Genomic DNA, 13,898 nt, shown 5'->3' with positions numbered 1-13,898 from the left:
AAAATGCAAACTTTAATTTAGATTTAGATGGTACCTGAAGCATTGATCACCGACTAAAAATGTGCCGATGTGTTACAAAGTTTAACAAACTTGGCCTAATATTTACATATATTTTAAATGTAAGGCCAAGTTTGTTAAACTTTCGTTGGAGAGAGTGCCACTGAGCAGAGGACGCTACTTGTCTGTGAAGTTGCCAAAAAATCGCGTGGAACATATACGAGCAACACAGAAGAGATTCGTGCGAAGCGAGAAAAGAATTTCCATTTTAGCATTTAAAACAGGCTAAAAATCGAATTTGGCGGGGTCTTGACAAGATCTGTCAACTTGCCCTGGTTTTCGCTTAGCCTATGTATTTTATTGAAAATAAACCGCATGCCGGATTAAGGATCCGGCCCGCGGGCCGTATGTTGCCCAGGTCTGGTTTGAGGGTATTTTATCAATGAAACAGCAACAAATATTTCACTGAGATGTGGAAAACAAAATATTTAACATTTAATTTTTTCTTGCGAAATACCAGTTCAACGTTTCACTGAAATATAAAATAAATGTAATTTAGCAATATATATCTGAAAAATGTCATCAGATTTTTTTTGGATTTTTTGGTGGGTACGAAGATAATGCTTTTTAAATGCTTTATGGTGACTCTGGGTATTTTGGATTTAACATTATGTTTCTGCTCTATTAGTAAGATATTTAACACACATGTTTTATAAGAGTGCAATAAATCGCGAAAAGTTTCTCTACATTGTGCACAGTTGAATTTCTATATTTCGACATCAAAGTACCACACCCTTCTAATAAAAAAGCAATAGGGCTGCCTCATTCTATTTACCATTCCTGTTGAGAAAAAGTTCTAAAAGTTCAATTGAAACAAAAATCATTCAAGTTAACTGGCAACGTTTGTAAATGACACAAAACAAATCTATCACTTCACCCCAGGGTTACGGAGCCGCAGTCGGACTTGTAGTCGTTTTATTTGGCTAAAGTCGGGTTAGGGACTCGAGTAAGACTACATACAACTACCCGAGTTCCGAGTGCGACGTGCGCATGCGAAGTACCAAACTACGGAACTGAAGAGCCCGGCAACTGTAAATTGTAAAGGTGAAATATTTTTCAACCATTTTTCAATGTAATAAGTAATATGACGCCCCTATGTGCGAATTGCTGAATATCAATCTTATTTTAGTAACGTGAATGGGTGAAATACAGGCTGTAGAGTCACAGTCGGACTCGTGACTCGACAAAATCGTTCATTTCCTAGGAGTCGGACTCGGGTTAATTATTTGACCGGACTTGGGTGAATTTTTACGAACTCCGCATCAGCTCACAATAACGATTTTTAAACCGGGGTCGCGCGGAAAACTAGTTTCGTGACAGAACTCATAATTTATTATTTTAAATAATGTTTTATAGAACACCTATCAAAGACAACTGGTTTACCAGAATGGCCGTAAGCTGCTCATGTTTTATGAAAGCTATCGCGAGTTCAAATGTTCTATCGTAATTTGCTCCTTTATTGTTGTATAATGATAATACTGCAATTGCAAAGTAATTGCACGGGTTTGCTACTGCTAGTACCGTACTAATACAGCTCAAAAATACAAATTTCGTTAGCATCCAAACGGACGTACAGTTATCGCAATTGGAAAAATTGAAAGTGAGAACAATATTGGCAATGTTTAAATTTTATAATACAATTTGCGAAAATTCTTTGGTTTTGTACTCGTTTTTTCGAAATGTTTAATTTTAAAATCATTTTTTCGAATTTTAAATTTTAATATATAACGCAAACTTCGAAAATTCACAAGCACGATTTGTTGTTTTACTCTGATTTTGAAAAGCTGGTAAAAAACAAGTTGTCATCTGATTCAATGACGTCACACCGAAACTAGCCGTTCGTTTGGATAAGGGTGGTCCAAACCAAGGTCCGCGGCCGCAACTCTGGCACACCGCGACACACCTGGCATGGTCTCGCAGCATACCAGATGCGGAGCACTGATATAAATCAAAGTAATTTAAAGAAACTGAAACAAAATTATTAAACAACACATCAGTATAAAAACAGAAGGACTTACTCAATTAAAACTTAGTACTGTAAGTGGTACGAAGTGGTACTGAGTCTCTCTCAAATCATAATCCAATATACTTAATTACAAGGCGTTGATACATAATATCTATGATAGAATAAAAGCAATGATTTAGGCCAAGGTATTTTATGTATTCAGACAAGTTTAAGACTTGTATCTGTTATGGATTTTTTTATGATAATACAAATAATTAGATCCAGTGAAACATTTTCCGCATTCATCACATTTATAAGGCTTTTCTCCAGTGTGAATTCTATGGTGTACATTCAAAGAACTAGATCGACTGAAACTTTTTTCACAAACATCACATTTAAAAGGTTTTTCTCCAGTGTGAATTCGTTCATGTATGTACAAATGACTAGATCGTCTGAAACAATTTCCACAATGATTACATTTAAAAGGTTTTTCTCCAGTGTGAACTCTTTTGTGTTCACGCAGAGAACTTGATTTAACAAAACATATTCCACAATCTTTGCATTTAAAAGGTTTTTCTCCAGTGTGAATTCTTTTGTGTTCATTCAAACAACTAGATTTACCAAAATATTTTCCACAATCTTTGCATTTAAAAGGTTTTTCTCCGGTGTGAATTCTTTTGTGTTTAACCAAGTCACTAGATTGGCTGAAACATTTTCCACAATGGTCACATTTAAAAGGTTTTTCTCCGGTGTGAATTCTTTTATGTGCATTCAAAGAACTAGATTGATTGAAACATTTTCCACAATCATCACATTTAAAAGGTTTTTCTCCCGTGTGAATTCTTTTGTGTTTAACCAATTCACTAGATCGGCTGAAACATTTTACACAAATATCACATTTAAAAGGTTTTTCTCCAGTGTGAATTTTTTTGTGTTGAAACAAGGTATTAGATTGACTAAAACATTTTCTGCAATTATCGCATTTAAAAGGTTTTTCTCCCGTGTGAATTCTTTTGTGTTTAACCAATTCACTAGATCGGCTGAAACATTTTACACAAATATCACATTTAAAAGGTTTTTCTCCCGTGTGAATTCTTTTGTGTTTAACCAATTCACTAGATCGGCTGAAACATTTTACACAAATATCACATTTAAAAGGTTTTTCTCCAGTGTGAATTCTTTTGTGTTGAAACAAGGTATTAGATTGACTAAAACATTTTCCACAATCATCACATTTGTAAGGTTTTTCTCCAGTGTGGACCCTTTTGTGTATACAAAACAATCTAGAGCTGCAAAATTGTTTTCCACAAACATCACATTTTAATAATTTCTCTTTAATGTAAACTTGTTTTATCATGTTAATATCACAGTGTTCAAGTAAACATTTGTTGCAGTCTTCATTTTTGGGTAGATTTATGAGGTTTACAGGGGGTGTACTTTCCCTTTCTTGTTTTTCCTTCTTAATATTACAACTTTGTTCTTGAAATATGTTGTCTAGCATTACTTTGTAAGGGTCCTTGTCAGTAAACAAATCACTTTGCTTCAACAAATATTGTCTTCCCATAAAATCAAGAAAGTCATTTGCAGAGTGAATCTGATAAAACTCAAGCCAGCCTGGAATGTAAACTTGTGAATCATCATCTGAAGAAACATCATCATCCTGGTTTGTCCACTGCCATTGCAAATCAGACATAATTTCACTATAGTAATATATTTAACTTATCAATCTGAAAATATTTAGCTAATCAAATCCATATTACCATTTAAACAAGCTATGTAAAGTAAAAAATGATATTATTTATACTAGAGATAGACCAATATCCATTTTTTGGACCGATAACGATTCCCGATTTTTTACAATTTTTCAACCTATAACCGATACCGATTTTTTATATACCTGGGAAATGTTTAAAACTTGAATAAATTGAAAATGAAATCCTAGTAATGTTTTTTATACACCTTTATTAATTATTAAAATATTATTTTGCATATTTACTTGGCGTGATGCTAAAACCAAAATGTTTTTCATAAAAAAATTAACAAGTTATTTGTTGTAAAGGAAAAATTATATCATATTTTGTGCTAAAATATCCGCAAAAGTATCGGCTTACATTTACCGATACCGATATATCGGTAGAAGCCAAATATCGACCGAAATTATCGGTAAACCGATATATCGGTCTATCTCTAATTTATACCGAATTGAATTAAAGTTTTAACGAGGCAACTTTAAAGTTACAAAAAAAGGGCGCTCTTTCACTATTGTACGTAAAAATTATCAAAATTTTTTTTTTTCAAATGCCGCATACCACAACTCATATTGTTTGGGTTAGGGCAAGGGTCTCAAACTCAAATTGCTCTGAGGGCCAAATGAGGACGTGTCAAATGCCCAAGGGCCGCAATTCATAATAAATAAGAACACAATATAATATAAACACATGTAGGCTGATTTTAGGCTATAGTTATTTGTTCTGGCTGCTTTACTGGCAGCATTTTTCAACAAGGATCTCGATATTGGGCTTCAAATTGTCAGCAGAAACAAATCTTAGAGTTGCTTGCAGATGTGGACTGCCTAATATTGGCAAAGAAACTTCTTTGTTTGCAAAATGCTGGTTTAGCTTTTTATTTTTTTACTTTGCCATGGTAAGCATATTATTTATCACGGTGCATTGTTTCGAAGTGCAAACCCTTGTTATACTTCTTCGTAACAGAGATCTTCTGCCGGCAAATAAGGCAATAACTCGTACCTCTGACCGCGGTGACAAAATATAACTCCTCCCACTTATCTTAAAAAACTTTTCCTTCGTCTGTGATTTTTCTCATTTTTGAGGCAAAAGACAAGTATAATTTAGCTTTTTAAGCTATAGAAATTTATTTCAATACTAGGCTAGAACAATCAAAGCCTACAACTCGACAATGAACAACTGTACAGAGTTAAATAGGCAATGTGACATAATAGTAGATCTTTTACCGCATAAATGGTAGCGTTTGAAAGTGATATGACAGTGAAGTTTGATGAGTATAGTTTCAGTTTTTTGAAGCAATTTTAGAGTGAATTTTAACTTTTAAATCTAATAAAAAAAGATATGTGGCACTTAAATATTGTTAAATACTTGAAAATCCAAAATTTTTACACGGGCCGCACAAATGTTTCTCGGGCCGCGTGTTTGAGACCCTTGGGTTAGGGTGTGGGTTAGCGTTTGGTTGAGGGTCGGTCAAGTTATTATTAATAATAAACATAATATTACTTGACCCACCCTCAACCAAACGCTAACCCGCACCCTAACCCAAACAATATGCGTTGTGGTATGCGGTATTATTATTATTATTTTTTTTGCATAACTTTTCACGTACAATAGTGAAAGAGCGCCAAAAAAAGAAGTGTTCCAATCCATGAAAAACCCACAGCAACCTAACCCAACTAATGTGCGTTGTGGAAGGATTCTAGTCCAGCACCCCTTTCTTTTAATTTTAGGTGTACAAGTTTTTCAAGTGTGCACACAAATTGCTTTCAAAAAAAATCTCGGGTGTGCCGTGTGCACCTGCCACAGAATGCAGACTGGCCGGTCACATTGTCTAAGCTGCTAAATTGCAATTCAACAAAAACACAAATGTTACATAATAACCTCGAATACACATCTAGGATGTGTCCTTAAAATCTAGATATTTGCTTTCTTGTGAACAGCTGATTTCTCGCTGAAATACCTGTTTATAAACGAATGCACGCCACTCTTTAAATGTGCAAACGTTTAATGGACGCCATCTTTTGTCAAAAAAAGAAACTTAATTTCTGTTTTCTCAGAATAGTGTTTTCCTAACCGTGGTGCTCTTTCTAATGCTTCCGAGAGACGCGAGGTATTTTGGATTTAGCACTATGTTGCTGCACTATTTGTAAGCTATTTAACACACATGTTTTATAAGAGTGTGTAGAGAAACGACGCATGTCTGTTTGTGCTTGTAATTATAGCGTGTTCGCCTGGTAAAGTGTTAAATATTTCACCTAGATACTCATTTCCTTTCGTGGCCGTTCTGGCAAATCTAGCCGACATTCGACTCAGCTAATCTCCATCGCAGTCGCTCTTGTGCTATATAGTGTCACGCTGCTGTTGGATTAAACACTACTGTCAACTGATGCATGCCTTACTGGCGAGACCCGTTTTTACTGCGCTGTAATTCTTTTATTGAAAGCGAGCTATGCTAAATTATGTGAATGTACAATAAATCTATAAGCGACCTGACAGTATGCTGTTTAAATTACAATGGCAGTTTGTTTTAGTTTCGATTTAGTGGAGTTCAGATAGCACTGTGGTCATGTCCCCCCTGTAGAAATATACAAGTGCAATTAATCGCGAAAAGTTTCTCTACATTGTCACAGTTGAGTTTCTGTATTTCGACATCAAAGTACCCCACCTACCTAATAAAAAATGCCGATAGGGCTGCCTCATTCTATTAACCATTCCTGTTGAAAAAGCTCTAAACATTCAATTGAAACAAAAACCATTCAAGTTAACTGGTAAGGTTTGTAAATGACACAAAACAAAAATATCACTTCTCCCCAGGGTTACGGAGCCGCAGTCGGAATTGGGACACAACGTAGTCGGTTTATTTGATCGGACGTGCGCATGCGCAGTACCTAATTTCGAAACTGATGAACCCGGCAACTGTAAATTGTAAAGGTGGAACAGCATATTGTGGAATATTTTTCAACCATGTATTGAAGGTGATGAGTAATATTAAAGCCCTATGAGTGAAGGTGTAGCGAATCAGCGTCTGTATTTGTTATTTACAGTACTGTGTTTGTTGTGCGTGAGCTAAAGTCTGCTAAAGTCTTTCTGGCGTATTTCCTATGCGCTGCATCCTGCTAGTCAACTGGCTAGTTTTAATCTTCAACGCATTCGCTTTGAATGCAACGTTAGTCATGTCCTTTCTACTGCACAACAGTCAACGATGCGCTCCTTACTGGCAAAACGTGTTTTTACTGCGCTGTAAGCTCTTTTATTGAAAGCGAAATATGCTAATATATGTGAATGTACAATAAATCTATAAGCGACCTGACAGTATGCTCTTTAAATTACAATGGCAGTTTGTTTTAGTTTCGACTTAGTGGAGTTCAGATAGCACGGTGGTCATGTCTCACCTGTTGAAATATACAAATGATTGAATATCAATCTTATTTTAGTAACGTAGATGGGTGAAATACAGGCTCTAGAGCAGGGGTCGGCAACCTACGTCTACGGCCCGCTGTAATTCATCCGGCCCGCCGCCTCTTTGACAAATTAGATACGAGTCCATTTCACGTACTTTTTGACTATTTTAACTACGTTTTTGAACGTCCGGTTTATTTACGTTTTGATGCTGTGTTTTCACCTAGATCAGCGCTTCTTTACCGTTGCGACATGAAAGGCAGCCAAGTGCGACACGGAAAAACGAAAAACGTATTCAAAATGATGGACATATATTTTTTAACATATTATTTATTTTTGTCAATGTAATAAAAAAAAACGGAATTTAACAGAAATGCCGGTATATAAAAAAAAACTAAATAGCGCTTGCTTCGCTCGCCAGGTATGCCTTGACTTAAAAGGTTAACAAACACTAAACTAGATTAACTTTAAAATGTTATCGCGTTACATCAAAGTAGTTTTAATACACTTTTTATGAGTAGTATGAGTGACGACGTGTGAACTCGAATTTAAACCAAACAAACGCCTTTTTTCGCGCTTTGCGCCAACACTTTATTGTCCCTTGAACTGATTAAACACGTTTTAAGGTTCAAAAACGATCCGAGGCCCGCCTTATTCACAGTTGTTCTAACATAAAAATAACACAATGCTTAGTTATCATTTTGTGCGGCCCGCAGAGACCTTCCTAGGTTTGGTTTTGGCCCTCGACTAGAAAAAGGTTACCGACCCCTGCTGTAGAATCACAGTCGGACTCAGGACTCGACGAAATCGTACATTTGCTAGGAGTGGGACTAGGGTTTATTGTTTGACCGGAGTCGGGTGAACTCCGAAGCCCTGCTTACAACAAGGATTTTTACCTGGGGTTCCACGAATAACTAGTGTTCAGTGATAGAATTTATAATTCATTATTTTTTAGTACAGCGTTTCTCAACTCCGCATAGTGTACAATAAATATGGTGTATCAGTCACACCTCTTAGATAAATTCAGAGTAGGTCGAGATATAATAACAATTTTTTAATATCCTATTTTTCACTTAGTTATCTGAATTTTGACAGCCTCTTTGACATAAAGACAATAATTTACATTGTAAAATAAATATTGGTTACTTTTAACTAATTTTGGCCAGTCTGTCAAAAGCTTTCGGTGTGCTAGGTTACTGTACTATTAAACTATAATGCTGTTTAGTTAGAATTGCTCAAGGTAAAATCAATGGCATTGTATGCAGTAAAAAAAGGCAGTGAATGGTGTAATTGGTTGCTCATTTTGCTTAAGTAACATATTTCAGTTTGTGTTGCATAATTTTTACCAATATTCTGTGACATCTCAGAAATACAGCTATAACATAACAACACAAATTACAGGCTTTAAAAGCTATAGAAATCCTAAAATTATGTACTATATCTCATAGTTTCACATTATTCCACTTATAACAAGAAATAAAACAACTAGATACATTGTGGTCATTTTGTTTTCTATTGTTAGTATTTTTGCTGTTTTTTTGCTTGTCTGTTTTACGTAAATCTTTTCAGCCAATAAGATCTACGCATACTATGACTTGTTTAACTGTGTGACTCATAAACTATATGAAGTTTATTGTTCTAAAATAACAAAGCCTATACAGAAGTGGGCATCATTTTGACTGTTTAGATTATCTCTATATTCTATTTCAACATCCATAAAGTGCAATATCTGTATAGTTAAAAAAGTGGCAATATTTCGAACAATATGGAATCCTTTTTTGTGCCTATGGCTTCATGAATTATTTTAAATAAAATTCTTTATTTATCACAATTAAACACTTTGTTTTTTGTTTGATGTAACTTTGTGACATTATGCCTACATAAAAATCTTTAAGCCCAACCCCTCAAAATACCAAAATTCTATATCCACCCTGCTAAATGGCAAATATAGTTGAAAAAAATAGACCAAGCGAAAATTTGGGATTCAACGAATGCTTGCGCAACAAAGTAAAGGTTCGACAAATTAGAAAAGATTGAGAAACACTGATATAGAGGGACGACATTTAATTAGTGTAAATTTTGACTAGATTTGTAGAAATGTTTCCAACAATCCTCACATTTAAATTTGTTCGCACATTGTAAACATTAGAATTCACTTTTTAATGGATGTCCAGAATCCCTAATGGCCTAAATATTGTACACAATAAACACATTTATAGGATTTTTCTGAAAAACGCTTAAAATAGGCATAACATCTTCAATAATCTTTTAATACAATTCAGGGAACTAGAATGATCAAAACATTTCTCACAAACAGCACATTTAAAAGGTTTTTCTCCAGTATGAACACTTTTGTGGCTATACATATGACTAGATCAGTTGAAACATTTTCCACAATCGATACATTTACAAGGTTTTTATCCAGTGTGAACTCTTTTATGTACATACAAATGACTAGATTGGTTGAAACATTTTTCACAATCATCACATTTAAAAGGTATTTCTCCAGTGTGAACTCTTATGTACATACAAATGACTAGATTGGTTGAAACATTTTTCACAATCATCACATTTAAAAGGTATTTCTCCAGTGTGAATTCTTTTGTGTTGATACAAGTTACAAGATTCACTAAAACATTTCCCACAATCATTGCATTTAAAATGTTTTTCTCCAGTGTGAATTCTTTTATATCTATCAAAACTACTAGATTGGTTGAAATATTTTCCACAATCCTCACATTTTAATTTGTATGCTCATTGTCAACGCAGGTATTCAGTTTTTAATTGATGTCCAGAATCCCTAATGGCCTGAAAATTGTACACAATCAACACATTTATAAGATTTTTAAAGTGCTCAAAATTTTCAAAAATGTCTGGGTATAATTTAGGGTTTCTTTCTATTGTGAATTTTTTTGTGAGTGTTTAGGGTACCAGATTGACTGAAACATTTTTCACAAACATCACATTTAAAAGGTTTTTCTCCAGTGTGAACTCTTTTATGTGCATACAAATTACTAGATTTGTTGAAACATTTTCCACAATCATTACAGTTAAAAGGGTTTTCTCCGTGAATTCTTTTGTGTATGTACAGAGCACTAGATTGATTAAAACATTTTTTACAAACATCACATTTGTAAGGTTTTTCTCCGGTGTGAATTCTTTGGTGTTTATACAAACTACTAGACTCACTAAAACATTTTCCACAATCTTTGCACTTATATGGTTTTTCTCCAGTGTGAACTCTTTTATGTGAACGCAAATTACTAGAATCAGTAAAACATTTTCCACAATCGTTGCATTTATGTGTTTTTTGTCCAGTGTGAACTCTTTTGTGTGCATACAAATGATTAGATTGGCTAAAGCACTTTCCACATAGATCACATTTGTAAGGTTTTTTTCCAGTGTGAACTCTTTTGTGTACAAGCAAGTCATTAGATCGCCTGAAACATTTTTCACAATCATCACATTTAAAAGGTTTTTCTCCAGTGTGAATTCTTTTATGAACATACAAATTACTAGACCGGTTGAAACATTTTTCACAGTCATCACATTTAAAAGGTTTTTCTCCGGTGTGAATTATTTTGTGTATGTACAAAGTACTAGATCGGTTGAAACATTTTCCACAAACATCACATTTGTAAGGTTTTTCTGCAGTGTGAATTATTTTGTGTTTTAACAAGTCATTAGATCGACTAAAACATTTCCCACAAACATCACATTTGTAAGGTTTTTCCCTAGTGTGACTTTTTTTATGTATGTACAAAGTACTAGAATGGCTGAAACATTTTCCGCAATTGTCACATTTAAAAGTTTTTTTTCCAGTGTGAACTCTTTTATGTGTATATAAAGTACTTGAATGGCTAAAACACTTTCCGCAATCTTCACATTTAAAAGGTTTTTCTCCTGTGTGAATTGTTTTGTGTTCATTCAAACAACTAGATTTACCAAAATATTTTCCACAATCATCACATTTAAAAGGTTTTTCTCCTGTGTGAACTCTTTTATGTGTATATAAAGTACTAAAATGGCTAAAACATTTTCTGCAATCATCACATTTGTAAGGCTTTTCTCCAGTGTGAATTTGTTTGTGTCTATACAAGGTACTAGATTGACTGAAACATTTTTCACAAACATCACATTTAAAAGGTTTTTCTCCAGTGTGGATTCTTTTGTGTATACACAACAGTCTCGAGCTGCAAAATTGTTTTCCACAAACATCACATTTTAATGATTTTCTGTTAATGTTAACTTGTTTTACCATGTTATTATCACAATGTTCAAGTAAACATTTGTTGCAGTCTTCATTTTTGGGTGGATCCATAAGGTTTACAGGGGGCGTAGTTTCCCTTTCTTGTTTTTCCTTCTTAATATTACAACTTTGTTCTTGAAATATGTTGTCTAGCATTACTTTGTAAGGGTCCTTGTCAGTAAACAAATCACTTTGCTTCAACAAATATTGTCTTCCCATAAAATCAAGAAAGTCATTTGCAGAGTGAATCTGATAAAACTCAAGCCAGCCTGGAATGTAAACTTGTGAATCATCATCTGAAGAAACATCATCATCATTCTGGTTTGTCCACTGCCATTGCAAGTCAGACATACTTTTACTATGTTTATATATTTAGCTTATCAATTGAAAAACAAAATCTTTGCTATTAAAACAAGATATGTTATGTGAAAATATAATATTATTTAAAGACTGCAGCGAAATAAATTAAATTTAAAACAAGAATGTTTTAAAGTTACAACAAAGGAAGTGCATCAAATAATAAAAAAAACCTTACTTTTATCTTAGTGGTTGATTAGTAGTATACATAAAAACTGTTTTTCAGTCAATACAAGTTAATAAATTGGGCAGGCCTTATAAATATTTGGTTGTAATGTAATAAAATGTTTATACTGCCGAAAAAATAACACACAAAAGCTTTTGAAGAAAAAATCAATAATATGTAAATACTACAAAATTTTCTGTTTAAAATCTATTTTTGCATTTGAGATGTAATTTTTGTGTCTATTTTACAATGTTTGCCATTCTGGACCACTACTGGCAAGTGCACCTGCAATTTTTTTCAACAGACTAAATGTGCACCTTCAGATATTGTTGTAATTTGCCATACTCCTCACATAGGATACTGAATAGGTTTTTATTTGCCTATAGATATATTTAAACAGCTTTCTTTGAAAAAAATCAGTATTATATTTAAAGAAATACCTCGACACAAATAATGTAATACCTTGTTTTAATCTGTTTTTATATTTTTCAGTTTGTTTCTTTAGGCACGCTTTTTGGCCTCACATTAGATAAAAATAAATTGGTGCTAGTAATATATAAGGCGACAGAAAGTTTTTATTTGTATGATCAGGGCTGTCTGTAAAACTAAGGAATTTTTGCCCAGCTCGCCCGAACTCAATTATGGCACCACCCATCGCCACGAAATGAACCACTGATTTTAACAATTTTTGCTGGTTCATAAATATCCTACATTGGCCAGGTGTTGATCGTTGATACTTTGTTAACGACGACAAGAAAAAACGAACAAATATACAACATGCGGCGGAAAAAAATGATAGCTTTAGCAATACAGCCGGACAAGCTGTTCACAGAATGACCAGAGTTTGACCCGGTCAACCAGTCTGCATTTCATGGCACTTCGCACACGATCTTTGGTGTACAGTACCAAGTTTGGCGCTGGTCTAGAATCCTACCACATTTTCGTCAAGGGGTTTATATTGCTAAAAATATTTTGATTACGGTGTGAGTTTAAAAATGGGTTAGGGTGGGTCATGAATATTATTACAGTTATTCTTACATATTTATGCCTTCCTTACAATTTTAGGTTAGATAACTCGTTTCGTTTGTGTTAAAATAAATGTGGTAGGATTCCAGACCAATTTTGACGTGTGCAGGTGTACAATCATAGTTTTATGCGCACATTAAGTTAGGGAATCTAGCACAACTCAACCTTTCTATTAAGTTTAGGTGCAAGTTACCAATTTAAGTGTGCACACAAATTGCTTTTAAAAAATCTCGGGTGTGCACCTGCCACAGAATACAGACTGGCCGGTCACATTGTCTAAGCTGCTCAATTGTAATTCAACAAAAACAAAAATGTTGCATAATAAACCTCGTCGAATACATAACTAGAATTGTCCTTGAAATCTGGATATATGTGTAACCACGTGGGTGTGAAAAACCTTAAAAGTTTGTTTTGCTTTCTTGTGAACAGCTGATTTCTCCCGCTAAAAATTTTGTTCACACACAAATGGACGCCACGCGCTAAATGCGCAAACGTTAAATAGACGCCATCTTTTGTCAAAAACGATAATTAATTTCTGTTTTCTCAGAATAGTGTTTTCCAACATTGGTGCTGTTTCTAACGCTTCAGGGAGACTCTAGGTTTTTTGATTTAACACTATTGTATATTTCAACAGGGGAGGCATGACCACCGTGCTATCTGAACTCCACTAAATCGAAACTAAACAAACTGTCTTTGCATTTCAAAGCGCATCCTGTCAGGTCGCTTATAGATTTATTGTACATTCACATAATTCAGCATAGTTCGCTTTCAATAAAATGGCTTACAGCGCAGTAAAACACGTCTCGCAAGTAAGGAGTGCATCGTTGACTGTGTTGCAGTAGAAAGGACATGACTGTAGAGGTCCCACCGTCTGTATTTGTTATTTACTGTGTTTGTTGTGCGTGTGCTAAATGCCTTTTTAAGTCGTTCTGGTATATTTCCTTTGCCCACATC

General features: G+C 34.4%; 2 protein-coding genes across 2 annotated transcripts; both read right to left on the bottom strand.

Moving 5' to 3' along the window:
* Positions 1-1,718: 1,718 nt before the first annotated feature.
* On the bottom strand, positions 1,719-3,719 carry LOC146139164 (uncharacterized). Its single transcript, XM_083391547.1, has one exon. The coding sequence runs from the start codon at positions 3,693-3,695 to the stop codon at positions 2,232-2,234; it is 1,464 nt and encodes a 487-aa protein (XP_083247673.1). The 5' UTR covers positions 3,696-3,719; the 3' UTR covers positions 1,719-2,231.
* A 6,037-nt stretch (positions 3,720-9,756) lies between these two features.
* On the bottom strand, positions 9,757-11,746 carry LOC146139163 (uncharacterized). Its single transcript, XM_083391723.1, has 2 exons — positions 10,908-11,746; positions 9,757-10,661 (listed from the first exon to the last, which is right to left on the bottom strand). The coding sequence occupies exons 1-2, from the start codon at positions 11,744-11,746 to the stop codon at positions 10,031-10,033; spliced, it is 1,470 nt and encodes a 489-aa protein (XP_083247849.1). The 3' UTR covers positions 9,757-10,030.
* Positions 11,747-13,898: the final 2,152 nt, after the last annotated feature.

The sequence above is a fragment of the Ascidiella aspersa genome, chromosome 6, assembly GCF_963924565.1.
Source record: "Ascidiella aspersa chromosome 6, kaAscAspe10.2, whole genome shotgun sequence".
NCBI lineage: Eukaryota > Metazoa > Chordata > Ascidiacea > Phlebobranchia > Ascidiidae > Ascidiella > Ascidiella aspersa.
The sequence above is the reverse complement of the archived record's forward strand: the minus strand, read 5'-3'. Positions and strand labels throughout refer to the sequence as shown.